The 27,559-nt window shown below is 53.5% G+C and overlaps 10 protein-coding genes across 10 annotated transcripts; 6 read left to right on the top strand and 4 right to left on the bottom strand.

The window, feature by feature from the left end:
- Window positions 1–436: 436 nt before the first annotated feature.
- Triagg1_7222 (uncharacterized protein) lies at window positions 437–808 on the top strand (the record flags this gene model as incomplete). Its single annotated transcript, XM_062901934.1, has 1 exon — window positions 437–808. The coding sequence occupies one exon, from the start codon at window positions 437–439 to the stop codon at window positions 806–808; it is 372 nt and encodes a 123-aa protein (XP_062753798.1).
- A 1,928-nt stretch (window positions 809–2,736) lies between these two features.
- Triagg1_7221 (uncharacterized protein) lies at window positions 2,737–4,769 on the top strand (the record flags this gene model as incomplete). Its single annotated transcript, XM_062901933.1, has 3 exons — window positions 2,737–2,927; window positions 3,006–4,151; window positions 4,244–4,769. The coding sequence occupies 3 exons, from the start codon at window positions 2,737–2,739 to the stop codon at window positions 4,767–4,769; spliced, it is 1,863 nt and encodes a 620-aa protein (XP_062753797.1).
- Window positions 4,770–5,272: 503 nt separating this feature from the next.
- On the top strand, window positions 5,273–5,725 carry Triagg1_7220 (uncharacterized protein; the record flags this gene model as incomplete). Its single annotated transcript, XM_062901932.1, has 1 exon — window positions 5,273–5,725. One exon carries the CDS (start codon window positions 5,273–5,275, stop codon window positions 5,723–5,725), a length of 453 nt encoding a protein of 150 aa, XP_062753796.1.
- Window positions 5,726–6,292: 567 nt separating this feature from the next.
- On the bottom strand, window positions 6,293–8,458 carry Triagg1_7219 (uncharacterized protein; the record flags this gene model as incomplete). Its single annotated transcript, XM_062901931.1, has 3 exons — window positions 6,293–8,097; window positions 8,161–8,365; window positions 8,432–8,458. The coding sequence occupies 3 exons, from the start codon at window positions 8,456–8,458 to the stop codon at window positions 6,293–6,295; spliced, it is 2,037 nt and encodes a 678-aa protein (XP_062753795.1).
- A 2,091-nt stretch (window positions 8,459–10,549) lies between these two features.
- Window positions 10,550–12,615, top strand: Triagg1_7218 (uncharacterized protein; the record flags this gene model as incomplete). The annotated part of the gene is made up of 2 exons (XM_062901930.1): window positions 10,550–10,572; window positions 10,818–12,615. 2 exons carry the CDS (start codon window positions 10,550–10,552, stop codon window positions 12,613–12,615), a joined length of 1,821 nt encoding a protein of 606 aa, XP_062753794.1.
- An 893-nt stretch (window positions 12,616–13,508) lies between these two features.
- Window positions 13,509–14,941, bottom strand: Triagg1_7217 (uncharacterized protein; the record flags this gene model as incomplete). Its single annotated transcript, XM_062901928.1, has 2 exons — window positions 13,509–14,663; window positions 14,831–14,941. 2 exons carry the CDS (start codon window positions 14,939–14,941, stop codon window positions 13,509–13,511), a joined length of 1,266 nt encoding a protein of 421 aa, XP_062753793.1.
- A 660-nt stretch (window positions 14,942–15,601) lies between these two features.
- On the bottom strand, window positions 15,602–16,831 carry Triagg1_7216 (uncharacterized protein; the record flags this gene model as incomplete). Its single annotated transcript, XM_062901927.1, has 4 exons — window positions 15,602–15,720; window positions 15,812–16,247; window positions 16,330–16,580; window positions 16,702–16,831. The coding sequence occupies 4 exons, from the start codon at window positions 16,829–16,831 to the stop codon at window positions 15,602–15,604; spliced, it is 936 nt and encodes a 311-aa protein (XP_062753792.1).
- Window positions 16,832–17,423: 592 nt separating this feature from the next.
- Triagg1_7215 (uncharacterized protein) lies at window positions 17,424–17,765 on the top strand (the record flags this gene model as incomplete). The annotated part of the gene is made up of 1 exon (XM_062901926.1): window positions 17,424–17,765. One exon carries the CDS (start codon window positions 17,424–17,426, stop codon window positions 17,763–17,765), a length of 342 nt encoding a protein of 113 aa, XP_062753791.1.
- Window positions 17,766–17,974: 209 nt separating this feature from the next.
- Window positions 17,975–18,580, bottom strand: Triagg1_7214 (uncharacterized protein; the record flags this gene model as incomplete). The annotated part of the gene is made up of 2 exons (XM_062901925.1): window positions 17,975–18,356; window positions 18,522–18,580. The coding sequence occupies 2 exons, from the start codon at window positions 18,578–18,580 to the stop codon at window positions 17,975–17,977; spliced, it is 441 nt and encodes a 146-aa protein (XP_062753790.1).
- A 5,647-nt stretch (window positions 18,581–24,227) lies between these two features.
- Window positions 24,228–26,822, top strand: Triagg1_7213 (uncharacterized protein; the record flags this gene model as incomplete). Its single annotated transcript, XM_062901924.1, has 1 exon — window positions 24,228–26,822. One exon carries the CDS (start codon window positions 24,228–24,230, stop codon window positions 26,820–26,822), a length of 2,595 nt encoding a protein of 864 aa, XP_062753789.1.
- Window positions 26,823–27,559: the final 737 nt, after the last annotated feature.

Raw genomic sequence — 27,559 nt, 5'->3', positions numbered from 1 at the left:
TTGAAGAAAATGCATGTGATTGTGATTGGAGAGACGAAGACGGGAAAAAAAAGTTTGCAAAAAAACAAGGCAATCAATTCTCGGCATCGGTACTATTACACGCAACTCTTCGGAGGAGCCGCCTCCCTTGCAGCTGAGCCTCGTCACCAATCGCGGTACATAGTACTTGCATTCTTTGGATTTTCCAGCATGCACCTTGAAACGTTGCATCTCAGACAGACAGACAAACGGCACGGCAATGCATGTACCTTTTGATCCGGGACATGTAACAGTGTCCGGCACTCACTCACTCAGCTGCTGCTGCTGCCGGTGCGCTGTAAGGAAAGGATTCTTCTTCTCCTATCACCTCCAGTAATTCCATCGCCTCGATCAAGCTTTTAGACAGATCACTGATATTACTTGGATGTACCGACTTGGTGCCACACCAACCCGCCAGATGCACGCAAAAACCCGCTTGCGGCTACTGCAGCGAGCCAAAAAGAAGGTCAGCTGCACGCACAACATTTGCATCGACAGGGATCGTCAAGCGCTGGCCCAGTCCGAGGGCCCCAGTTTCGCTATGTGGCGCATCTCGCCCGCATTTGCTCTGCCACCGACTCCATCCGCAACAGCCCGCCAGAACGCTGCCAACAAGTCCCGGACACGCCTGGAGACGGCCTGGGGGATACCTGGAGCTCCGGAGCTCTGGCGGCCTTTGGAGCGTTGGAGGGGCCAACCCTGGACAGTTTGGGGCCACGTGACCCAGAGGCCCAGCACCCAAATGCATGGTGTCACCCACCACCCCGTTGCTCTTGTCCGTGATCCCTGAATGCGCTCCAAAATCCCCGAGCAGACGATTGCCGACCCAAGCGCATTGGGCCGTATCATGTCAGTTTTGGCCGTCGTTTTTCGTCGCGTCGAATCAACAGATCCTCCCAGCAGTGCCCGCATAATATGCATGGCTGACACCAAGTCGCAACCGGCCTTTGGCGCCAGACAATGACGGCCGCACCCACCTCCGACGCTGCTGCCAATTGCCGTCGCTCGTGAGCATGAGGGATAAGACACGCAGACTTGCCTACCTGGCCTAATATCTCCTTGTTTGTACTCGTACTGATTTGTAAGTACATACAGTGCTGTCCGCGATCGATACGTGTGCATTCCCTTTCCTTGCTTCGCATACGCCACAACTGCAAGGTGCTCGGACTAGTAGTATGCTATGCCCAGAGCCAAAGAACGAGAGAGAGCAAGAGAGGGGAACAGAGACAGTGACGCGTTATCATGAGCTGACTCTGATCCCATCGAGCGTGAGAGAGGAAGCTTGCTGGGCACGACGTGGCCAATAGCACCGTGACTCAGGCCAACCGCGTCTTGTACCGGCATCAGAGCAAGCAAAGGCCGATGCAACAAGGGCCATCACAAGGCTGCTAGCTTCGGACCATCCGAGCTGAAGGCGATGGAGCTGCAGATACCCCGGCCGGATGAAGCTCTTGAGCCGTCTTTACACGGGCAGGAAGCGCTAGTGCTTCGAATGAGAGCTGATACTCATCTACTCGTCATTCACACCAAGTACAATTTACGATTACCAACGTAGAATCGATAATGGCGTCGTGCGAGACAGTCGTGGCCAGAGTCGGAGCAGTGGCTCTGGATCGATATCGACGAGTCTCGGTTGTCATACATCCATCAAGATAAGGCGTCTTTGCTTTGTTCTCAGGGAGCCCGATCTAGACAGAATGCTACTGCGCAATCGATCGAACCCTTCAGTGCAACGGGGGGGACACTGATCGGGCGACTACGACAGGTGCCAGTGATGGCTAAGTCCGCAGCATCGACACGAGTGGCTTTGATGTCTTGGAAGATGTCTCACCCTCGTGTGCCTCGTCCGCGTACGAGCACACCAGTGAGCGGTGCCCATGTTGGCGGCTTGTGGAAATTGCACATGTCATAAAACAGCACAACCGAGCGTCAGGGGCTATATTCTTAGTAACACGTAGCTGTATGTATCCGAACCTGACCTGGCAGCGTACTCGTAGAGCTGTTGCATTCACTGCTCCACTTACTCCGTAGACATGATCAAACGGCAACGATGTGCAGCCATCTCGTACAAGCATGTCTCACTACGGTTGTTTGCTGCCTGATGCTAACCACCTTCTACTACTACTATCTCCAGTACCTGCTAGTAAGTACTACTAAAGCTACCTGTAGATTCTGCTATCAAGTGGATGTACTGATTGCCCGTCTATTCGAGCGATATCGAAGTCGCTGAAAGGGCATGAAGGATGCTGTTGCACAAGCATCAGTAGCTCTCAAATCGCGCATTCATCTGTACTAATCGGGTTAAGACGGTGCCTCGGTATCATGATTTTTTCACTTGATTCAGCTTTGAGTACTACCTGAGTTAGTACTAAGGTAATGCTGCTTGTACCTCTACAGATGAAGAAGCGATGCAACTGCCTGTGCGCAGAGATCCAACTAACCAAAAAACTGCCTTTAAAGCTCAAACCTTATGCCACTCGAAACATTACGTAAGCCAACATCCCATCCGGTTTTTAGCCGTCCAGCCGCGTGCCTCTGGCCAAAAAGAATTGGAAGAAAAAAAAGGTGCCCCGCCATCCCCGCCAATCCCAGCCCAAGAACCACTAGCTGGTCGCTGAACAGCCTGGCCACTGCCAGAGGCACAAATTGGAGACTTGAGCATCACCGTCATTGAATCCAGCAAGGACAGCGACAGTGACAGCGATAGTGACAGTGACAATGGACATCACCAGCTTCGTCGTCCGGGGCCGAGACCAAGCTCTGCTCTACGGCGACTTCTCCACCTATCATGGCCAGCTGTCCAAGCGCCTGCTCAACTCGCGCAAGAAGCTGGGCATCGTGACTAAGAATCGAGGCAAGTTTCGCAAGCCGGAGCAGGTGACGGCCGAAGACGTCCAGGGAAACAATGAGTATGATATCATCCGCCCTCTCCGCCTCCTTTCTTCGTGGCCAAAGCCAGCAGCAATCGAGCTAACTTGAGCTCCCAGACATGTCCATCTACTCCTCCTTACCAGCGAACGCGCCTGGGCTCAGGCGATGAGCATCAAGGCTGGGCATGCCAACGATCAGAAGGGAGTTGCCGGTCGCGCCCGGTCTCACATTGTCTCACGGCTCGAGAAAGCCGCTCGAAGTGCCGAGCACGTCGTCAGCATCCTATCGCAGACCGACGTCACCGGTGCCACCCCGACCGATATTCTCGAGGCTCGGGCCTACGCATCGCTCATCCGCGGTGCTATGCAGTTCGAAAAGCAAAGCTGGGAGCCTTGTCTGCGGAGCTACGCAACAACCTACATCATCTACAACGCATTGGCTACCGCTAGCAAGAGCGACATCTTCAAAGACTTGCTCTCTGAGACAGTCGAGCCGTCCATCAGGTTCGCTGCCTACCAGCTCAAGACTCCCCGAACGGTCTCGGTTGCTACCCTGGCCAAGAACGCCTTCCCACGATCAGACGACGCTCTAGTTCAAGAAATCAATCGAATTGATGCCACCCTTCTGGCCGAGGCAAACCCAGAGTCCAAGGACGGCATTGCGGTTAGCGAAACTGCCCCCCAGACGCTGACATGGCGAGCCCACCAGGTCCAGATTGAAGACGCTCAAATAGCTACATGCTGGTCAATCGTCGCTGAGGCCAAAGAGAGACTCTCGCAGACAGTTGCCAAGTCCCAGGACAAGGGGCTCCACGAGGTAGCTGCCGCTTATGATGAAATCTTAATATCTACCCAAGATGCGGTCGATGCTACCAAGCAGGCCATCGACGAACTCAAAGGAGATGGCGTTGGCCAAGGCGATCCTAGAATGCAACGGCTACAGATTACTCGCACAGCAGTCAACTACGAGATGATTAGCTGGAGAATCGGCCGGAATCGAGTCCTTACAGGTCCCCATGACGGTGCCACAGAAGAGTATGAATTGCGAAGGAGGGGCAAGAAGAAGGACGCAGCGTCTGCAGAGGCAAAGAAAGAGAGAGAATTGCCAACTGGGAAAAAACTCGCCAAGCTCAAGGAAAAGGCAGCCTTGTACGATGGAATTCTTCAGAACTTGGAGTCTATCCGAGAGCTCCCCGGAGTCGCCGCCGACGAGGAACTTGCTACCCGGGTCGAAGCTTACGAGAACTACTTTATCGCTCTCAAGTAAGTACCGCATTCTACTGCCCTCTGCCCATTATTTCACAGAGGAAGGGAGTATAAAAAGTTTGGACTCGATAGCTAACGAGGATATATAGGCACCTCGCAATCGCCCGGTCACATGCCATCATTGGCAACTCTGCAAATGCCTTGGCCCTCATCAATAGCGCTCTGGGTTTCAGCCTAAAAGCTGTGGCCAAGCTTCCAAACGCACAGTCCTTTTCCGATGAAGCTCCTTTGAGCCTCGACATTTCCCCTGCTTCCGTCAAGTTCTTGGAACAGGTGATTGATGGCGAGCTGCAGCGCCACCGCGCCATTGTCCACGTCGACAACCTGCGGAAGAAGAAAACCAAGGTCGACGAGTACGAAAGTCACGTTCCCCTTGTCGAGAAGCTGCATGAATACCCCGTCGGCGGGGCCGATCTCGAACACATTGTCGACTTTCCTCCCAGAGAAGAGGTGGTTCCAGTCAAGCCCATCTTCCTCGACGTTGCGTGGAACTACATCCACTACCCAGGAAAGGAGCCCCAGGTGGCCGAGGGCAGGCAAGCCGTCGAAGGCGCCCAGGAATCTGAGCAGCCTGCCCAGCCGACCAAGAGAGGCTGGTTTGGCTTTGGGAGGTGATGATGCTGGTGCACACGTGTTGTATCTTGCACTAAAATGCTAAAACAACAAAATACTCTTTCTAATGATTCCCGGCTTCTCCTTATGACAGCGCCTCTCCTATTTCCTCCACGCTTGGTGACATGCAGTCTGGTGACCATTTGTTCCTCTGCCTCTCTGCCTGTGCGAATACGTATCGTGACTGAGGCGCACTGTCTCACAAATGGTTTGCCCCTGCGAATTGGTCATGGTGTACGGAGTAGGACGCGGGTAGTCACGTTTACGAGAGCACAGGTCCGCCTCTGGAATGAAACTTGTAATTCAAGGGAGAATCGGCGCAATCAGACCCTTTTGCGCCCACAGCAAACACGAGAAGCACGCGGAAGGTTCAAATGCCTTGTCGGTCGTGATGGCCATTATATTAGTAGTATTCTCGTCTTAAGAAGTAGCTTTGGTTAAAATCCAATCGTGACATCTCATGCCTCTTTTTTTCCTCATCCCATCTTTTTCTACCACCAACACTCATGGCTCCAGGCTACCGATCCCCGTTCTACCATGCCCCCTCGCCCAAACCCATCCAAGACGCAGATATCATACCCCCAGCCATTGCCATCTTCCTCTGCGTGTCAATCATTGTTTGCCTCACACTCTTCGTCTTCTGCAACGCCACGAGGCACAACCGTCATAAGCACCTCCAGCACCGAGACGATGCCTCCGTACCAGCGCAGGAGATGGTTCTAGATCAATCCTGCTTTTCAAAGAATCTTGTTGTGCGGCCAGGCAAAGATCTTCAGAGGGCAGTCAACGAGAGTCGCTTCGACGATTTACAGCAGCCTTTACTTACAGCAGAGAAAAGTAGCAAACCACCAGCGAATGGTGTTGAAATGGTCACACCACGACACGATAATGTATATGGAGGTGCAATCCATTGGCATGGAATCAACACGTTGAATACGTCTTGGGGGTGGATGGCTTAAGGATAGAAGCATCACACGGCAATGACATTACTTATGTCATAGAATCCACAGACATGGCTATAGAATCACAATCATGAGAAGGAATGGATCAAGGTATTGGAAATTTTCAAAATTAAAAAAAAAATTTAAGAGGGGAGAAAATCATTATCATCTAACTACCAAAGGTCTCTTTTCTCTTTTTTTTTTTTCGTTTGTCCCTTTGTCCATACCCCCAAGGCGCATTTTGATCCCTTTGCGACCGTCCAATCAATCATTCAAACCAAGAAAAGAAAATAGAATCAAGGAAGGAAAAAACACCTCCTAGAGAAATTTTTTGATGCTCCAACGCCTGTTCCGCCAGCCAAAGGTATTAACGACATTGGTAAAAAATAGGCAATTGCATAGCAGCTTAGGCGGGATATGAGTACATCATAAATACAGAAAGAAGAGGGATCTATGCCACGCCCCACGCTTCTTTGGAATATTCGAACAGTAAATGTGGTTTTGATACAAGTGGTTTTTTGAGAAATTTTTTTTCAATGAGATTTTTGTTCGCTTTGCTCTTCGCTTTCTCTCTCCAAGCCCACCTTAAGGCTTGTTCTCATCCTTCTTCTCGCCCTCGGTAGACTGCTCGCCGGAGGAGGGCTGCTCGGAGCTCTCGCTGCGGGCCTTGTGCATCTTGTCGAAGAGGTTCAGGGAAGCAACCTGGAGCTCATCGGTCTTCTCCTTGATCTCGGCGGCGGTGGCAGTGCTGTCACCGGACTGGATCTTGGAGACGTACTCGCGGAGAGAGGCAATCTTCTCGCGGAGACCGTCAGCCTCAGCCTTGTCGAGCTTGTCGGCGTACTCGTCGAGGGCACGCTCGGTGTCGTTCAGGACGCTGTCAGCGCGGTTGCTGGACTCGATGGCAGACTTGCGCTCCTTGTCAGACTCGGCGTACTTCTCGGAATCCTCAACCATCTGCTGGATCTCGTTGTCGGAGAGACCAGATCCGGAAGCAATGGTGATGGACTGGTCCATGTTGGTGGACTTGTCCTTGGCGTGGACGTGGACGATGGAATCAGCGTCAATGTCGAAGGTGACCTCGATCTGAGGAACACCACGGCGAGCAGGAGGGATGCCGACAAGCTGGAAGTTTCCGAGCAGCTTGTTATCACGGACGAGCTCACGCTCACCCTGGAAGACCTTGATCTCGACAGCGGTCTGGGAGTCGGCGGCAGTGGAGAAGACCTGGGACTTCTTGGTGGGGATGGTGGTGTTTCGGTTGATCAGACGGGTGAAGACACCGCCCAGGGTCTCGATACCGAGAGACAGGGGGGTGACGTCGAGGAGAAGGAGATCCTTGACCTCACCAGAGAGAACAGCACCCTGGATGGCAGCACCCATGGCGACAGCCTCGTCGGGGTTGACGGACTTGGCGGGGTCGCGTCCGAAGATGGACTTGACCGACTCGGCAACCTTGGGCATACGGGTCATACCACCGACCAGGATGACCTCCTGGATGTCCTTGGCCTGGAGGCCAGCATCCTTGAGGGCCTTGCGGACGGGCTCGATGGTTCGGTTGATGAGAGGCTCAACCATCTTCTCAAGCTGAGAGCGGGTGAGCTTCAGGTTGATGTGCTTGGGGCCGGAAGCATCGGCAGTGATGAAGGGCAGGTTGATGTCGGTCTGGAGAGAGGAAGAAAGCTCAATCTTGGCCTTCTCAGCAGCCTCACGGATACGCTGGATAGCCATGCGATCGCCAGCAAGGTCGAGACCAGAAGTCTTCTTGAATTCGCCAACCATGTGGCGGACCAGGTGGATATCGAAATCCTCACCACCAAGGTGGGTGTCACCGTTGGTGGACTTGACCTCGAAGACACCGTTCTGGATCTCCAGTATGGAGATATCGAAAGTACCACCACCAAGATCGTAGACGGCGACAACGCGGTCGGCCTCCTTCTCCAGGCCATAGGCCAGGGCGGCAGCGGTAGGCTCGTTGACGACACGGAGGACGTTGAGACCGGCAATCTGACCGGCGTCCTTGGTGCTCTGACGCTGAGCATCGTTGAAGTAAGCGGGGACGGTAACGACGGCGTTCTTGACGGGCTTGGACAGGTAGGCCTCGGCAGTCTCCTTCATCTTGTTGAGAACGAAGCCACCAATCTGGGAGGGAGAGTACTTCTGGTCACGAGCAGAGACCCAGGCATCGCCGTTGGAGTGCTGGACGATCTTGTAGGGCACCTCCTTGATGTCACGCTGGACCTCAGCGTCGCTGAACTTGCGACCGATCAATCGTTTGGTGGCGAAGAGGGTGTTCTCTGGGTTGACCACGGCCTGTCGCTTGGCAGCAACACCAACCAGTCGCTCGCCATCCTCGGCAAAGGCAACTACTGAAGGGGTGGTACGGGCACCTGGACGTCATCTTGTAAGCCAAAATTGGACGGTGCGAGGAGGCAGTGGGAAGGGCTACTAACCTTCTGAGTTTTCAATGATGCGGGGTGTCTTGCCCTCCATGATGGCGACGGCGGAGTTGGTGGTTCCCAGGTCGATACCAATGACGGAACCCTGGACCTTGCCATCGCCCTCAGCAGCTGTTGACTCATAGCGAGCAAACTTGGAGACGAGAGGTGTTCTGGCAAAGGCAGCCGAGCGAGCGGCAATGGGAGTAGCTCGGGGAAGCTATTCGGAGGCACGTTAGCAGGGCATTCATGACGACGCAGATTGCTCGGCATTGTGTCCACTTACAGCTCTGGAGAATCGCGCAGCCAACATGTCGAATGGAATTGAGGGTATACAATGGATAAACAGGGAAGAAGAGGAAAAGAGGGAAAGGGGAGACACGCGATCTGGGAAGAGGTGTCTAGATATGGAGAAGACTGGATGGACAGCTGGAGAGGGAAATGGTGGAGAGAAGCGAATTTTTTTTTTCTAGCCTTGGAAAAACCGCTCTGTGCTGCGACCGTCGGCCATAGAAGCCGAGAGAAAGAGGCAACAGGCAGTCCCGCAATCCCGGTCCCACCCGCCGCGCCGGCACTGGCGGAACAAGAGTTAGTCCGGGCGGCACATGCGGAGAAGGATATTGCAACGAGTTCTGGCGCTGTACTCGTACTGTAGCAGGAAGAGAATTTTGATGGATCACTGCAAGAATCCGGTGGGGGCTGAATCGTTGTTGGCGGGAGGTTCCAAGGCCATCACGGACCGCGGGAGGACGAGAGAAGCTGAGCAGCATCGGTAAATGCTGGCCATGGCTCAGGCTACGATCGGCTCAAGGCGGAAGTTTCATCTACACGGAGGTATCCTCCATCTATAATGTCTTGTGACTAAGGTACTGTGACTCCAGGTATCCAGAGTCGATTAAGTCAAGCTTGGACAGCTTCCATTCTGGCGGTGACAAGGCTCCGGCATAGCCTTGGTGTCAATACATAAAAGAAAGGTTCAGCCAAAGCAGCGCCGCAACCCACCAAAACGGGATCCATTGGAAGAGAAAACAATCCTCAACTGTCAAATGCAAACCCCGCTGCATAGCTGGTGTGTCCGATGACCCTACCAGTTCCATATCCCTTTCTTAACCTCTTCTTCTTGTTCTTTTCTTAATGTTTGTTTCCCTTTTTTCATCTCTCCCTTTGCTTTCGGTGGTGTTACCTACTATACCTGTACCTCGTAGCACCCATCCCCCTACGGAGAAGTAGCAAACACTATAGCATCCCGGTGGCGTGAAACAGGATGGATGCTCGCCACGCTCTATTGATGCACGTTTTATTGCCTGCTGGGTAGTCCATCCTTGGTGCTACCAACTGACTTGCTTGATAATGACCTGTAATTTCCTTACGATGCATGCTTGACGCTCTGCTACCTGAGCAACTGAGGTATCGGATACTTTGCAGGGATCCTCGACAGGTCCAGAATCCAGTCTATGCATGCACGGCGTTGGAAGCGGTCCATTGATCAATTTGATGGATGCAATATCCTTTAGAGTCTTAGGTGGTGATCGGGTACTCAAAGACCAATGGATGCCCCCAAGTTTACTTGCATTCAGTAGACCATATGCACTGCAGCCATCCATAGCCCGTTGCACACACCCTCGTCTTGCAGCCTCAGACCGCAAATTCAAATCCTCTCCAGGGCTTCGTCGAGTATCCGTAACCGACTCGTATCGATTACGGCGTGCGTATGTGTTTAAATGCTTACCTACTAGGTAGGTAGTAGGGCAACTCTGTTTCTCACCAGAAAAGCTTCATGTCAGTGTCAGTGTCAGTGTCAGTGAATCATCGAACTGACAAGACCAGACGTCATCTGCCCACTCCACTCTCACCCATTGTCAATGTGCTATCCGGGGAGCCGCCATAGCGCTGTTGCTCCGACTTGGATTCAGGTACAGGGTACCTGTGCGCCGTTGCAGCGGCCTTGCTGGGGGCGATAAGGCGCCCATGCAGCCTGAAAGTACCCTGTACGCCCGCTGTACGTGCAACTCCACGGGTCGCACGTCCAGACTGTGCTGGGAATAAGCCACCAGTCTCCATCTCAGCCCGTTGTTTTGCTTCTTGCTCAGAACCCAATCCCATCACGACCTTCTCCTCACGCCATCTCCCTCCCCTCCCCTCTTGCCCATTTCAACCCGCATCTCGCATCAGCATCCTCGCACTTCTAATACCGGACACTCCCTCTGCTTGGGGCATTGACTCGGCTTCCCGGCGCTTCTCGACGCACTCAACCACAGCATCCCATCATCACCACCACTCCAAGTGTGCTTCCAGCCTTTGCCTGTGCCTGGCTGCCCCCTTTGGGTGCTGCAACGCAGCTAACCCCCTTGGCCATTGAGCCCCAACTCATTGCAGCGACGAATTGCCGGTCGACGACGCTACTATGGCTCGCAAGGACGATGTCTCGTGAGCCAACCCCCCCCCCCCGTTGTGCTGCCCAAGCTCCGTTGATGTGCTGTTGCTAATCATTTCCATGTTGGATGGTTACCTATGCAGATACTATACCTCCGATCGCCTCATCTCCAGGAGTCACCGAACGCACTTCCGGGTCCCTGTCCGCTCACAGTATGTCCAAGACATGGCTATAGCTATCCGACTCTCCGCAGTTATTCATCTACATTTGCTAATCAGTGTGGTTCATCTCCTTCTAGACATTGGCAGCTGCGGTCCCTCATAAGTGCCGAAAACAAACACAACCTCTTTTATCCCGGTGGAGTTGGAAGCCGCCAGATCCAGCGGCTCAACACCCTAGCTCGCAGCTGCGAAACGATCAAGCACCTTACATTTGCGCCGCGGTGTTTGGTCGCTGAAAATGGTTGGCTGTGCTGCGGAAGCGAGACGGGCGAGTTTGTGGCCATAAGGCTTGAGGGAGAAGGAGGTGGTGCCATCGAAAACCCCCAGGACACAGCTGCTAGCTCAGATTCTGATACTGGGCCTTCTCCGGGCAACGAGAGCTCCACGACCTCGCCCGATGAAGCTGCGCTCAATATGCTTACCGCTGCTGCTCAACAATCAGCCAAGGTGACGGCAAAGAGCATGAAGCTTGCTAAGGAGCGGGTCAATTGCATCACCCTCTGGTTTCCTCCTCCCGGCGGGCAAGGTTTGCCCATTGGTGCCCGTGCTTACACGGAGCCCGTGGCAGTTCTCGCCAACAATGATCGAACCGTGACGCTGGTCAGCCTGGTTGACTTTGAGCAAAAAGAGCTTACCGAACCCCTGGACGTTGTCCGCTACCCCGACTTCGTCAACAGGGCCATCATATCACCTGACGGGCGACTCCTGGTCGCCATCTTGGATGACCCGTATCTATACGTCCACCAGCGAGTTGGAGCCTTCCCGGGCAAGTGGGAACTCAAGCAGAGGATCCTTCTCAAAAGCCAGAAAAAGGACGACAAGACGGATAGCCGTGGGAGTTTCGCGGCGTCCTTTTCTTCGTCTGGCGGCTACCTCGCCATTGGAACTCAGCACGGCACCATTTCGATATTCAACGCCACGCAGTTGACCGACGAGACGGTTGACCCACTCATCACGACTTTCCAGTCTTCGCGGCCCAACAGCGGACCAGGAGCCATTCGAGACATGGCTTTCTGCCCGGGACCGTATGATCTTTTGGCGTGGACCGAGGATCGCGGCCGCATTGGCATCGCCGACGTAAGACACAACTTCATGGTTCGGCAGATTATTGATCTCAACAAAGAGTCTGAGTATGAGCATATCAATATATTTGATACCCAGACCATTGACCCTCGATTGCTGGAAACGCGCATGACGAGGGGGGAGCCCTTGAACCCTCCTATTTCAGCGGCCAATTTCTTCAGCGCTGGGATGCTTCACCAGCCACTGACGCCAGCCGAGACTAGAGTTCTTGAAGCCATTCAGAGCGAGCGTCGGCGCCGAGAGAGGCCAAACGCTCAACCCGGCGACGAGCGAGGCAACGGAGGATCCGCGGCTGCGACGGGCTGGATAGGAGGAACCGGTGCCACACCCATGGCAACATCTTCCTTCACCACCCGAGCCCGTGGAAGCACGGTTCAGACTCCCAACGACTTGCTCAATCTCTACAGAGACCATCGGGAACGGGCCCAAGAGCGCGTGCGAAATGCCCGCCAGCTTATGCGTGAAACTAGCCAAGGCGGTGGCGGCCGGGCTGAACAGCGGTGGATCGATCGTATCAACGAAACCATGGCTGCCCTGCGGGACCAACGAGACAGGCAAGACTCGTCGTATCTTTCCGTTCTGGAGATTCTTCAGGCTCGGGAACGACCCCCGGCAGACGCCAGCACTTCTGAAGAACGCCCGACTCTTCCCCCTCAGGCGGCCAGTCGCTGGGAGGAGAGGGAGAGCGCCGTACGAGGGACGCTGGCGCCAGACCACGGTGTCTTTGAGGTTCCTCCCTCACCGGACAACACATCGGGGCTCTCGTGGAGCCAGGACGGCACCGTACTGTAAGTCTTGACCAATGGCTTATTTTGCTCTTCCTACATGATTATACTATAAAAACAGACTCTAACGCCAAATGGCCTCTTTAGTTTCATTGGTGCTCAGAATGGCATCTACCAGCTACGTGTTGACCTCTCTGCCAGACGGTTTTGCAACAGTATAACCCTACGCTAAAGCAGCACCCTCTACCAAGGAAGGAAATGAGAGAGGCTTCATCGCAAAGGACTCTGTATCGTCACAGATTAATGCATTTTGCAAGTACAGCAAGGATTGATTGGCGTTGGCATTTGTGGCTTTCAGTGTCTGGGCGCGACAATGTTGCCCAATTTGGACAACCCAGGGAAAAGTTACCAGGACCCTCTTTGTGCCTCTGTTTGCTTTTTCTTCTTCTTCTTCTTTTTTTGGAAACTCGCCTCGTCATCTTCTTCTTTTTCCTCTTCTTCCTATTTTTCCTCTTCCATTTTATTTCACTCTTTTTTAATAGTTTCTGGGATGACATGGTTTACGAAACGGAACCGAGCTGGGTGTTTGGGCATTGACATTGTCTTTTTTTTTTCTCATTTCCTTCTTACATGGCTCTTTTCTCCTTCCTCTTGTTTCCTTTTTTTCAAAACTCTTTGGCATGGAATAATTGATCTGCGCAGGGGTGGGAGTATGCTTTTATTTATTCTTCAACGCGCCGTTTTGCTTTCTGATGCCCTGTTGGCCAAAATCTGGATGGTTTCCAGTCCACATGTCGCTGCAGACTTGCTGCAGGATTCTTTTTTTTTCTCCTGCTTGTGTATGATATCCGGTCTAAATATGGAAATTGCATGGTTTTCTCCTTTTTCTTCTGTTTAAATTTTCATTAATGGTATTGTGATGACGGAATTCATTGGCGTGAGATGTAAGTGATATATATCCTATGTGCTCGCTTGGCCGTGTAGAAGCCTATGCACCATTTCTGCTATGGCAAGGCTGCTTGTCAACCCAGGGCTTTCGATGCCCAGCAGATTAACCCAGCCTTCGTACCCTTGCTCCTTTCTGACGATGAAGTCCTCGAAACCCTTGTCCGTTGCCGACGCCGCGCCCTTGGAGGCCAGCTTGGGCCGCATACCTGCGTAATCGGCCACCAGGGCGCCGGCATCGACTTCCGGGAGATACTTTTGGATTTCGGCAACGGCCTGCTGCAGCCGTGAGGCGTTGGCGGTGAGGTCGTTGGGGTCGTCCACCCACTCGACGTCCGGGCCGAAGCGGATCCGTCCGGCCAGGTCGATGGTGAGATGTGTGCCGAGTCCGCTGGCGCCGGGCTCGGGGGCCGGGTATATGAGGCGGGAGATTTTGGGGCGGGAGGCCGAGTAGGAGAAGTAGTTGCCCTTTGCGTAGAAGAGCTGCCTGCGCTGCGAGGAGGGCACAATCATGTTGTGGACGGCGACGGAGCCGAGACCGGCGGCGTTGATGAGCGTCTCGGCCGTCAGGGTGGACACGTCGCCGCCGGGCCCGTCCGAGACGTCGATTTCCCAGCCCGCGCTGCCCGGGGGCGAGGATCCTCCCTGGGAGAGCGGGCGGACGCCCACGACGGGGGAGCTCAGGGCGACGATGCCGCCGGCGTCCTCGAAGAGGCCCTGCAGGCAGAGCATCAGGCCGTGGGAGTCGACGATGCCCGTCGTCGGGCTCTCCAGGGCGCCGGCCTTGGCCAGGACGCCCTCGCCGCGCTCGCGGACCTCCCTGTCAGACACCCATCTCACCGCAACGCCAATCTCGTCGGCGCAAAGGGCGTGGATCCTCTCCAGGGCCTCCCTCTGCGCGTGGTTCTGGGCGACGAGCCACTTGCCCGTCCTGCTGTGGGCGACGCCGTGCCTGTCGCAGAGCCCGTACAGCAGGTCCTTGCCGCGGAGGCAGAGCTTCGCCTTGAGGGTGTCCTTGCCGTAGTAGATGCCGGCGTGGATGACCTCGCTGTTGCGCGAGCTGGTCTCCGTGCCGACGGCGGAGTGACGCTCTATGAGCACGGTGGAGGTGCCGGGCTGAAGGGAGAGCTGGCGGGCAACGGCGAGGCCGACGACGCCGCCGCCGATGACCTGAGGTGGGGATTATGTTAGCGATTGAGTTTGGCTGCATCTTGTGTGTGTGTGTGTGTGTGTGTGTGTGTGTGTTATTGAATTGAGATGGTGTGAAATCTATGACAGCTAGTATGTGAGGTGATATGAGACAACTTGCCGCATGAGTGAAATCAGCCTGGACGGACGCCGTAGAGCTGAAATTCAGAGCCTGGACGTGCCGAGTCTGGCTGGACAGAGGAATCAATCTTGCTGCCCTCCTTGCCAGCATCTTGTCTATCGTCTTTGCAACTGCACATGAACAAGAAACAAATGCAGATGAATAAGAACGGGGTTTGATGTGGTTTTGATTCAGGGTAAGTCGGCTATATGAGGTGGGTTAGTAGCTTCCAAGAGAAGCTTCATTCAGAAAGAAAAGCTGGGGCCCCACATTGACCCCAGATTGTGACCGGCAAAAGGCCATCATGCCCGACGAAATGCTGATGAGAAAATCAAATGTGAATAGCCGGATATGCCTTTTATTTGCAACATGTTTTTATTGGTGATTCTTGTGAGAATCGAGCTTGATTATCAATCCTCAGACGAATTCGATGGCCTTCGCTGAAGCACGGAGCATGGCTGCATGATTCGGATTGCAGCTCAGCAACGGCCCATCTCACAGTCTGTCGATATCACTACGAAGAGGAAAAAAGAAAAGCAAAAAAAAAAAAACTCATCTAGCAAAAGGGGAAAAAGACCATTGATATTATAACCCGATTGGTTTTGTTAGAAACCATCTCCTAGACGCCAGCCAAAAAAGCAACCTGCTACCATGTTGCAAAACCTCGCATAAGAATCAAAGCATGCGGCCCAATAGTTTTACAAATCGGCCTCCAATTTTCAAAGCAACTTGACAATTTCCACAGGGCTGGCAATCGTAACCGTCGCCGCATAGCGGTGAATTGACACACGGGGTGCGGCTATGCTGCCCTGGACACAGATTCGCTCTCCTCGGCCGAGGTCGACGATCGAGTAAGGTTTGAGGACACCGGCGGCTCGTTTGGTACGGGAGAGCTGGTCATTTCAGAGACTTGCTTTTCTATGCATGGGTGTTAGCATCTGCTTATGCATTTCGTCTTCTCTCACTTGTCCTTTTAGAGTATATTTAGGCAGCAGTGGACGAAACTTACCCAGTTCCCGAATTCGATGCCGGAGCATCTGGTTCTCGCGGGTCAGCATTTGCGTTTCGGCCTGGTAAAAGGCACTTTCGTCGCGGAACAGAGACCAGTCGCCGCTCTCGGCACTGATGGAAGTCGCCCGCAGCCGAGGCGAGGCGTTTCGGCTTGGCGTCCTGGACCGGCGCTGCATGTCGGCGCGAGCCATCTCCATGGAGTTGCGGTGGTGAGGAAAGATGGGCGATCGAGAAAAGGAAGAGCCAGAGATGGATGGCACATGGTTTCCGGTCGGGGACTGGGTCGAGATGGGGACGGGCAGCGACCGGTGTGGCCTCTCGGAGCCAGCAACGCTCGCGGTCGCACTCTCGTCTCCGCCAGCTGCATGCGGATGGTTGGCTTGGAGACGTTGAAGCTCCAGCTGCTGTTGTCGAATCATGTTCAAAAGGCGATTCTGCAAATGTCAAGTCTCGTTAATGCCTGCTCTTCCCACCCAGTAGTATTCAGTAGAAAGAGATGTGGTGATTGTTGCTTACGACATGGCCCTCCTGCTCTGCCTCGAGCTCCTGATGAAGCTCGCCCAAACTCGGCGTCCTGATATGTCGGCTCGACTCTGGCGGGACGCCGCCGCCATAAGGCTGCGGGCTCACCCTCATATGTTGCTCTTGGAACATCTCGCCCGGCGCCGGCACCGCAGGGTCGTTTAGCTGGAGGTTCATCAGGATGGTTGACCGTCGGCGGCTGGGCGGGGATGCGAGGCTGCGAGCTAGGGAGCTGTTGGACGATCCTAAACGGCGAGTTAGAGTGGTGAGGACAGGGCTTTGGGCGGTGCGGGCAAGGAGAGAAAAAGCGCAGTCGATGGACAAGCTTTTTAGCCGGGAGAGGCAGATCGGCTGATTCCGACTTACTGCGTGAGGGTTCTCGTTGGAGGCCGGCATTCATAGCGGCAGCGGCATGCAAAGAAATGGACGCGGATCGAGGCGATCCAGTGGGGGACTCGGAGCGGGGCACGGAAGAGACGTCACCGTTGGCCGCCATCGCTGTAGTGGGCAGGTTCAGTGCAATTCGGCGATGCGGATGAGCGTGAAACCGGACTTGAATGTTTGTTGTTTTCGTTTCGCAAAGACGGATTGAAGGGTTACAAAAGAGGTCTGGCCTGGTCTGTTTGCTCCAGTGTTCCCCAAGGTTTCAATATCAAGCTGGGAGCTGGAGACGTGGAAAGAAAAAAGAAAAAGAAAAAACTGTAGGTAGCCTAGCGTAGAGTTTGCTAGGTAGGGCTGATTGCGACGCAAAGTATCCGTATCGTCAGGTCGTCCAGGTGTCCAAGTGGCTTCTTTAGTATACCGTAGCTGAGCATGGATATGGATGGAGGACGCGCGGGAGGATTAAAAGCAGTTGAAGTGTTTGTTGTAGGACAATGGTGGAGTTGGAGGATGAGTCAAGAGTTGTTGAAGCAATGGCCGGAAGCGAACGCTGCCATGGTGAATCGAATCGATGACCTGAGGCGGAGGGGGGGGGCGTGCGTACAGTATTAAGAGCAGCGCTGGTTCGGTCAATGGCATATGCAGGAGCACAAGGTTTGCGTCCAGCGTGATGTGCCGCTGATCAACGTTGGAGGCGAAAACGCAAAATGGCCGGGCGGTGGTTCGAGGCTTCGTACCACCCCGATGCCTTCACAAGGTTCTTCGCCTCGAAGAGAGGCCCAGTGACTTGGGGCGTCATCAGATCGCTGGAGAAATGCCCGGTAGCAGCCAACGGCGGTGCTGGGAGACGCCTGAAGCCGCTGTGGCGTTTCCAGCCTCGGGACCTACGGGGGGCGGAATTACAAGGGGGTAGCGACGAGACCGCAGTGACGCCACAGGGGACCTGCACTGGACCGCTTAATATTGATTCGATCATGGATCCAATTCCGAATGGAGGTACGGCGAGCGTAACTCAATTGATGTCCTCCGACATCATGGGGACACTCTAGTTTGTCAAAACGATTTGGGACTATTGATTATTGATTTTTTTACATATTCATTTTGCCTTGTTGATGAGATTCCCCGTTTACTAACAGAACAGAAACCCGATCTTCCCCTGCTCTTCATTGCCACCTATTCACTTGACCAGTCCTGATATCGGCAACACCAACACCCTTTCCGAGCTTCCCGTTTTCTTCATTGCAGCATATCAATCAATTCAACCAAGCCTGATATCAGCATACTCCGGGTCGAGCACAACAAGAGCCGCCATTCCCCCCTCCTCAACGGTCTTTGTGTCAACCACCATCGTCGCCAGGATCTGCGCCGGCTCCGTGGTGCTGAAGTTGTCGCTGGTCCGGTGGTGGCAGCCGGGAGCCTCGAACCACGTGCCGCCCGCCGGGATCACACGAGTCGGGCCATCGTTCATCTTGTTGAGCACGGTGCCCTTGATGACGAAGACGGAGATGGCCGCGCCGCCGTGCGTGTGAGGGGGCGTCGACGAGTTGGGGGGGAAGTCGACGAGGAGGCCGATGGACGTCTTGCCGGGCGAGTTGGGCAGCTTGTTCTGGAAGACGGGGGTGACGGTTGGGAGAGGACGGCTAGAACATTGACAAGGGACGGTTTGTTAGCCTTTGTGATGTTGGTAGTATCAAATGTTGCAAGGTTTTGATTATGCCTAGGTGAAAGCTACTGCAATGCCTGGAATGTGATGGAACAACGGGGATAGCAAGATGGATGACAGGGCTGGTGATGGATATGCTTACCCTCGCTGATACGGCACGTCGTCGACTGTCTGGTATTCCTGTGGCTGAACGACGGACATTGTTGCGGTCTTTAAACGGTTATGTTGTTGCTTCAACGGTTTGTTGGCTTTGTAAGTGTCACGCATTCCAGCAACCCAAAACCACCACTACCTCGACGCTATATATACCTTATCTCATTCTTCATTCAACTTGCCACATCCAATACACTCAATGCCCAACCCGTAAAGGCACCACCCTTCGGCAACCCAACTTTACGCAACCGGATAGCCGCTGCCAAAGCCTCTCTCCCCCGGATTGGAGTGGGGGAGAACTTTGCATCTCCGCAAGCCTCATGACGAATCGATCCAGCTTGTCAGCTTCCATGACCTGACGTACAAAACTGCCATTGGGTTCATTCTCGGGACATTGGGAAACTTGCCGGCCCGTAGTCCCCTTGGATGCCCGATCGGGGCTGGTCAGTAGGCTATCCGGCTACTCCCAGACGCCACCCCGAAAGCTCAACATTTTGATGAATCTGCAGGAGATCGGCTTGGGGATGGATGAGATGAACGGGGAGGACCTGCATTTGACCGCCATTGACACCCAAAAAAAAAATGAGATATGCCTCTGGTTGTTGAGCATGAGCACTTTGGCTGACGTATAGGGAATACGTGTCCGTGGGAGTGAAATGGAGCTTGTTGGCGATGTCTGCCAGTGAAAATGGATTGGATGAGTCACGGGCATTCAACAAACACAGCCTGTTCTCACAATTGCATTGCTAAGTATCTGGAACATCTGTGTAATGTAGACCCGGGAAGCAGCATAAACATCAATGGATGTCTGAGCTAAATTAACCTCCCCAGATTGTCTATGCTTAGTAGAATCCTCAGCTGGAATGCCGACTATGTAATCGTCTATTTGGTTTCATAAAAGCCAAGATTCAGAAAAGGAAATAAAAGAGCTTCCAGAGTACAGGTATCTGATGCACGGCTTGTTGCCAAGGGGACCGGTTTGAGGACGCCCGTCATGAATCGCACTTGCAAGCTCCCCATGTGCTTGATACCATCTACAACTTACTATTATTATTACAGAGTAGCATTCAGGATTCCAGCAGCACGGCAAGGCCTTGATCCTTCGTCCCTGGCTCTCAGAGCTCTGTTTCTACCGTGGCCCGTGCAGGACAATGCCTCTGCCCGAATGGGAAAATGTTTCTGCTGACAATGGCTCATGGCCGCGCCCAGCTGATGAAGCGTCAGGGAGCTAGCCCTGTGCTTGTGCGTATGTGTTCCGGGAAGTGCCTGACAGCTGAGGCCTGCGGCTTGATGGCAAGTGCTCTTGTACTCCGCTGTCCATGCGCATGTGTAGGATGCTGTAGATGCCTACTCGCTTGAGTCGCGACGCTGTACCGAGAATCCGCAAACGGAATAAAATACGACAAGCTGATGACGGCGCTGATGGCTCTACCTTGTTCTGTCCTCCATGTGTAAAAATGACAATCAAGTAAAGCTATCGCGGGTGTTTCATCAGGATCTCGGGCGTCTGTCCGGTTTGCTATGACGGCCAGGGTCAAAGAATCGCACTGAAACCCGCGTGGCCTCTTGCCTCGTCAATCGGCGGCCAAAGCGTTTATCATCGTGGCCAGGGCTCGATCGTGCCCAAGCCGCGCGGAGGCATAAAATCGAGACTTTAAATCAAATCGGTAATCTGCGGTAGTGGTTTGAGCATTCACCAGCTCTCCTGGTGCTCATACTGCGATTGAAGCCGAAGAAGAAACAAACATCAAGAGTTAGTTTGTCTGCCAAGTATAATCTCCACTCTTGTTGGCCGCATAACGACTCACACACATGTACGATACTCGTACGAGTATGTCGGGTAATGCTGCATATCTCGTTGTTCTGTGCGAGAAAACGACCAATCGCCCGATGTTGCGATATCTCATCAATGGGCTCTCAATACTTCGCGACACGGGCAGCAAAGCAAGGGACTGAAAAAGCCTGCTGCTTACGGGCTCAGCATCCATATTGTACTGTAAGCCATGCCAGGATTCAGGAGGCTCAGCCCAACAGGCTGCAGTGGCTCTTGCATCCTAGCATCATGCAAGCTGCACGCACAGAGGTTTTGCACATCACGCGCTACTGCAGGAACATTGCCCCATGCCATGAGTGCGAGCACAGCGCTTCAGTACTCAGTAAATACCGCGGGCCTGAGGGCCATTGAACTCCGTGGCTCTTGATGACAAACAACGGCCGCGTCAGTCACTGATCCAAACCTTGCGCGTAACCGTCGCGGTCACGGTCGTGGTTTTGATTCTCTGCCTCAAGTGGATCAATCCCTTGCATCTCGTAAGAACCGAAAGAGGGCAAAGTCTGCGTGAGACTTGCATCACGAGGCGGCCGTTGATCTGCACCGTGTATGGTCTGTAGCATCGGGTAAGTTGGGACAGCATCTGCGAGCATCTGATAGCACCCCCCTAGGCTCACGGACTGGAGCTGTGGGCGAATCATCTCGACGTATCGCCCACGCGCCTCGAGATCTCACAACACAACACGGTATGCAGAAGAGAGGTTCGTTCGTATCTGTAAGGTGACGTGCTGTGCTACGAAGCACCCCGTACGGTAGATACCATGGCCAACTGGCAAATGCCTATCGAACTTGGCACTGGGCCCCAATTTTTATCGAGGCTATGTAGTTGGGCGATGGAAAGACTTGGAATGAATAAGGTGAGGAAGCCGGAAGTTCCTTGAATTGTGCTCGATCTCCACGATTGCCCGTTTCAACGCATTACCCACAATGGGCCCAACCAACCCCTGCTCGTGGACGGTCCGACGGAAGAGGGGATAAGAGGGAAAAACTTTGTCTGCCGCTCTTCATTGTTCATAAATGATACCATGACTGCCCTACGCGAAGCAACGCGTGCTCATTTTGTGTGTCTTGGAAGCGGCAGAAAAGGTTTGCACTATCGTTGGCCTTGCAGGAGCTCTTTGCGCGCTCGCAAGTTTTCTGGCTCAAAATCGTCGAATCGGGATCGAGCCGCGTGCCGCGATAGGGCTTTTACTTTTTTATGCCAATCGAAGCGCTGCGTGGCCTCGGCCCTACGGCGATGCCCTCTTTTGCTGCCCACCCACTTCAGTCAGAGCTCCACGCCAATCGGGAGCGGAGGACGAGGGCTGAGACGACTCAGCTAGGCCGAGCCGCCAGCGAAAAAAAAAAAAAGCCTGGGTTATTGTCCTGGCTTTGTCTCGCTGATCTCCGTCGGCCTACTGGTAGCTCGTGGGTCAGCATGATGCTACTAAGCAGATTGCAACCCTAGTCGCCAGCACTAGCAGGGCCATCCCAAGGCGCCGGAGACAGATCAGAAGCCTGCAACTCCGTCTGGGCATGCTCGTCCAGGCCAGCATCTGGTAATAATAGAAACAGCAATAAGGGGGACCCGAGTAACTGGGAGCCGGTGCCGTTTTGCGTTGAGATTGACGACAGTCCATGATGATCTCTGATATTGCCTGCAAGCTGGGGGCAGCTCATGTCCGGGTCCTTGGGCTCCCTCATCTCGGGGGAAGATGGTCCGTCCTCGTAATGGTACTCGTACGTCTTTTAGACGCCTTTTGTACCCCTGCCTAAGACATGCTTTTCTTTTCTTTTTTCTGGCGGGGAGAGGAGTCGCGTCGTTGCTTTGCAAGGCGTCCTAATCTCTCGGCCATGATTATGATTCGCTGCTCGGCAAGACACTCGGGTCAAGCAGAACGTCATGCTTTGTGCAAAGTTATGATTCCGGCTCGGCATCGTTGGTTGACTCGCTCGCAGAATACACCACCAAGTAGGAATGAAGAAGGCTGCGCGGGCGAGTTGGCGTCGTATCGTCGGTATCTTCGCCCGCTATGCCTGGCGGCCTGAACAAAAGAAGAAAAACGTGAGGGACAAGTTTTGGCTAAGAAAAAGTAAAATAAAAAGGAAGGCGAAAAAAGACAATGTGATGACTAGTAAATAATATGATTAATCTCTTGGGTCTCACATGTGGTCTGGGTTGGTGTTGGGGCCCCCCCGCACTCTTTTGCCTGCTGGTTGTGTGCGCTGAAATTTTGGCGAGATTTCATGATGCTCTTGTGCAGGACTGGGCAGCTAGTGGCAAGCATCTTTTGTTAGTAGTAGTAGTAGTAGTTAGTTTAGCATCTCAGCTGCCATGGATCGTGTTACCTGTCACAAAGTAAAATCAGGTGTGCTTGAGCTGAATGTGTGCTGTGCTGCGTATCCGTAGTACGAGTATGTAAGGGCAAAATCTGCCGAGCGTTGATTGATTTTACCTTAGTACCTACAGTACCTCGTGTGTTACTAGGTAGTAACGGATGGTCATGAAATCCTACTGGACCTGTATCCATCAAATCCTTTTTTTACTCAGCCCTAGCGCGTATCAGACACAGGCACAAGGAACTCAATGCCTCAGCCACGGGCAACCGGTGTTTAATTTGATTTGCTCCATTTGATTTGAAATGATTTTAGATTTTGATTAACCAGACCTTGGGCTCTCGAATCAGGCAATGAGGTCAAGTACTGGTACTGGTACTGGTACTGGTACTGGTACTTGCGAAGTGGCGGCACTTGCTGGGCTCTGGGGCGCTGGAACTTCCCGTCACCCACACATCCAATATACAGGTAATCCATCGATCCTGTCAGCCCAGGCCTCCTGCAGTTGGGCTTCTGGCCCTGGCTCCGGCTCGGCCTGTGCAGTACCGGTACTCGCAAAGCCGGCCATACCCATAGCCATAGCCATAGCCTCATGGACATGCATCCATCCATCAATATCAATCAAATTCTCTGCCGCCTGGACTCGCAGCTCTCACAGCATTCCATGTGCCTGCTAGTCCGCTAGCTCTCTCAGTGGTGTCCCCCCGCCTGTCACGCACTGTTCAGCACCTCGTCCGGCCCACCCCTCAACCTCAACCCTCGACCCCTGTCCCCGGCCCTTGTGAAAGCTTTTTGACGAGATGCATTGCGGTGGATACCCTTTTTGACATCTCTTTTTGCTCTGTTTTTTTTCTTCTGCTCTTGAGCTTCTGATTTGGCCGGGCCAGGAATCGTATCGTACTAAATTCCTAGGTACAGGACCTGTGCTCGGCCTTGCATTTGTCAAGCTGCAACTATTACTAGCCCACAGTCCCACCTCTTGTCTGGATGACTGACTGACTTGGCCTTCTCCCTCGTCACAATGCCATCTTGAAGGAAGCAAACTACACAATCCTTTGCCGTGCTTTGTGCGTTTTCTGCTCTCTGCTCTGCTCTTGTTTGCAATCCCTCCACATTCCCTCCACATTGGATCTTGTTCCAAACATTGCTTCCGTCCTGCTTGCTACCGGTTGTATATCCCGTCGAGGCCGTCTACATACAACGCCTCGGCTTGCATTGTCCCAGCTTACCTATATCGATTCCGTCCACTCCCTCCCTCAGACTGCCTTGGAGTCCTCCTACACAAGACTGTACAAATCCTACAACGCTGGTCGGTGCTGCGGCATTACTCGTATACGCCTTCAAAGACATTCATTTCCACTTTTCCCTCTCTTCACCCTCTCCTCTGAAACAGTTGCTTCTCCACAGCAAACGACTCACTGGGCAACATTTCATGGGTCCACCAAGCATTGACTCCAAGGACCAACCTCCCAATCACTTATACGCACACGCAATTCATCACTTATCGCAGGCCTAATCGGTCGTGTGCTATCTGGCTTTGGTTTCGTCATGGCCCCCATCAGCAGACCTGAGCCGCCCGAGGGCAACAATCCTTTTCCTCGAAGAATCCATACCCCGATTCCCTTCCTCTCAGGTGAAAGCGACAGTGTAGCCTCATCGAAACCGGCCAAGCCTGGACGTCGAGAATCGAGACTCGGCATTCGAACCCTCTTCGGACGCTCTTCCAGACTACACAAGGGCGAGGAAAGCCTGCGCTCACCCAGCTCGCTCAATTCGCTCAACTCGGCCAAGGCATCTCCTCGATCTGGAGGCTTTCGAGCGTCTCTCGCAGATATGAACTGGCCGTATGGACAGCAGGTCAAGTCTGAACTCGCCCTTCCCATGGCCAACTACCCGTGGGACTCCCCTCGCGAGAAGCCTGACGACGGCCGAGATGCACAATCCCGCAGCCCTGCCAATGGTGCTGCTCTCGCTGCCGCCGCCGCCGCTGCTGCTGCTTCCTCAGGAAAACGTACGCCTGGCATGAGCATTGCCAAGCAGCCCCGTCCGACTCTCGCCACTTGGACATTACCAACCTTGTTCCGGGCTTACCAACAGGCACACAAGCAACAGTCTCTTGCCGCCGTTTCTCTGCCAATCGAGGCTCTTATGAAGCTGGGCGAAAAGACGAGCGTCGAGATTATTGCGCCTCTCTCCCAAACAGACATGAATGTAAGCGGCAGCGGCGGTGGCGCCGCCAGCACTAGCACTGGTGACAAATTCAGGAGAAGGAACCGCGGCGATTCTCTATCCACTACGAACCTCCCATGGACGACCAAGATTTACATCCTTGCGACAGCTGGCTATCTGCTTCAGTATACCGGTGATGGAGCCATTGATAGAGTGCCCGAGAAGGTGCTGCGGCTGGGCAAGTCGTCGGCCGCCTTTGCCACCGACTTGATTCCGGGTCGCCATTGGGTGCTGCAGGTTTCGGCGACTACAGAAGACGACAGAGTATCTACAACCGAGTCACGGTCTCTTCTTTCCAAACTATCCTTTCGAACTTCGGAAAAACGCTACACGTCCAATATGCTCATGGTCTTTGAGAGCGCCGAGGACATGGATGACTGGATGACGAGTTTGCGCGCCATGATCGAGCAGCTTGGTGGCAAAAGGAGCCTCTCAGAGGCTGGATTGCCCAAGGAATTTGATAGCAAGGAAACCGATTCCAAGGAGAGTAGCTTCGACGGCATCTATCTTCGCGAAAAGAAAAGCCAAGGAAACCTCATTGACAAGGAAGCCATTCGATCGACACAAGTCGTTGCTGCAAACCCCTCGCCTGTCCTGCAACAAGGCCATGGCCGAAGGGTTTGCGATTATTCCATTCCCGTCATCGACTTCGATTCCGTTACCCATGACATGACCAGTGACGACAAGTCAACAACAAATAGCGTCGTCTCCCACGACGGTCGCCAACTAGACAACCTCCGGGACAGCTCTCATCGGCTGTCGCTCCTCTCCTCTGGCCAACGAACCATCTTGACGTCGACCACCTCTTCACCAGCCGATTCCCCAATCCGCGAGAGATTTCCCCTGCCAGCAGACATCACCACTATTCCAGAGACTGCCCAGCCAAGGCCCAACGGCAGTGTCATTATGAACCGGCGAGTGTCGCTACAGACCATGGCGCCATTCATTGGAGAGATTGGTGATGGCATGTCCGAACTCGGCCAATTCCCCTCTCCGCCTTGGGTCAAAACTGAGCCACCATCTCCTTCCGACCCCCGCGGTACTCATGGCTTTGGTGCCTCCTCAATCCAACAAGTGGGTCGTCGATACATCAAGCTCACTTCTGCTCTGGACCCAAGTGGCCTCCCTCCATCGCCAACCACTGTCGGACCTCGGGTCTCGCTGCGTAAACTGTCAAACATTCGCACGGGACGTCCCTTGTCCACGGTTGAAGACCAGCCATCCCCAAAGGAGAGCGCCATGCCGGAGAGGCCTGTGACGAGCCACCACGCCGAGACTCGGTCGCAGGTGTCGTCTGCAGATGCACCTAGAGTACCCAAGCTACCTCGTGGCCGGCTCGTGTCCGTACCCAACGTTCCCCAGATGCTGGGACGGCGTCTGAGCTTGGTACACAAGGAATCTCGAAGCCGCAGCCCTGGGCTTCAAGCCGACGGCGCACAACAAGCTTATCCTGAGCTGCGATCTACGTTTGAAGACGATAGCCCGCTAGCATCGCCCGTGTCTGAGAAACTGTACCATACATTACCGTCTCATATCGCAGCTGCTTGGGGTGACAGGGTTAGGAGGAACCGAACCTCTGTAGAGGTTGACGGCGAATCAACACGGAGCTTTTCCCTGGGATTTTCATGGGCTTCCAGACCTAAGCGAGCCAGCATCGCGTCTGCCTTTTCCGAATGGTCGGCCCCTGGCGATGTACGCCCGATCGACACCATTGCAGAGACGCCTCCACTCTCGCCGCCTCCAACAGGTCCTCTTCCTCCGATTCCCTCGTCGAGACCCTCGTCTTCTTGCAGCAACCAGGCCCAGATGATGGGTCGCAAGAAGAGCATGCCACGGATGGCGATGCCACCACCGGCACCACCACCGACGTGTGCCCTGCCACCAATCCCGCAGAAGCAAACGGCCCAGGTGTAAATATAACGGGTCCGCTGTGTTTTCTCTTTGTGTTTTTCTTCTTTTCGTTATTGTTTGAATATCCCCACGAGTTTCATCCGAGTATGCCACATTCAATATAAATCTCGGCACTCTTCATTACACAGGCGATTGGCGTTAAGAATCGAGTCCCGGAGACATGCTTTTCCGTCTTACAAAAAGCACCTGTTCTTGTTTCTTTGTCTCTATTTTTTTTTTTGGTTTTTTTTTTTTCCTTTTTCAGTACTTGAGCGCTAGGATTTGAAGGCAGGGTGCGTGATTTACGCCGGACATATTTGATGCATAATGAACCTGCATCCATATATACTTCTTGTTTAACACTGTTGACGACTGGGGAAGCTCTGATGAAATCGAGCCTTGAGGGGAATATATCATTGATTGGTTGTTACTGGTGGTAAAAGGGGTTGGCATAGTTTGTTCCATCGTACCTTAGTACGTAGAGGAGCGATTGAATCTGAAAGAGGTACCTATTTTAGGGGGAAAAAATAAAAAAATAATACTCCGTACCAAGTCCTTTTGTGTTTAATTTGTGCAGTCTGTGACTTTCGACTTCCATGATATAATCCGATGCGTGGGGGTTCATCAGATGGACTGCTTGGCATTGAGACTTGAGCACGTTCCAATGCGTTCCATGGTACCTGCTCTGCCATCAATGAGTACTTCCAGTTTGCTTCATCATCAAGATGTGTCCAATCCATCAACCCTCACACACACTCTCT

Source organism: Trichoderma aggressivum (assembly GCF_033847375.1).
Source record: "Trichoderma aggressivum f. europaeum strain CBS 100526 chromosome Unknown scaffold_031, whole genome shotgun sequence".
In the NCBI taxonomy this organism is placed as follows: Eukaryota; Fungi; Ascomycota; class Sordariomycetes; order Hypocreales; family Hypocreaceae; genus Trichoderma; species Trichoderma aggressivum.
This window is presented reverse-complemented; position numbering and strand designations above follow the sequence as displayed.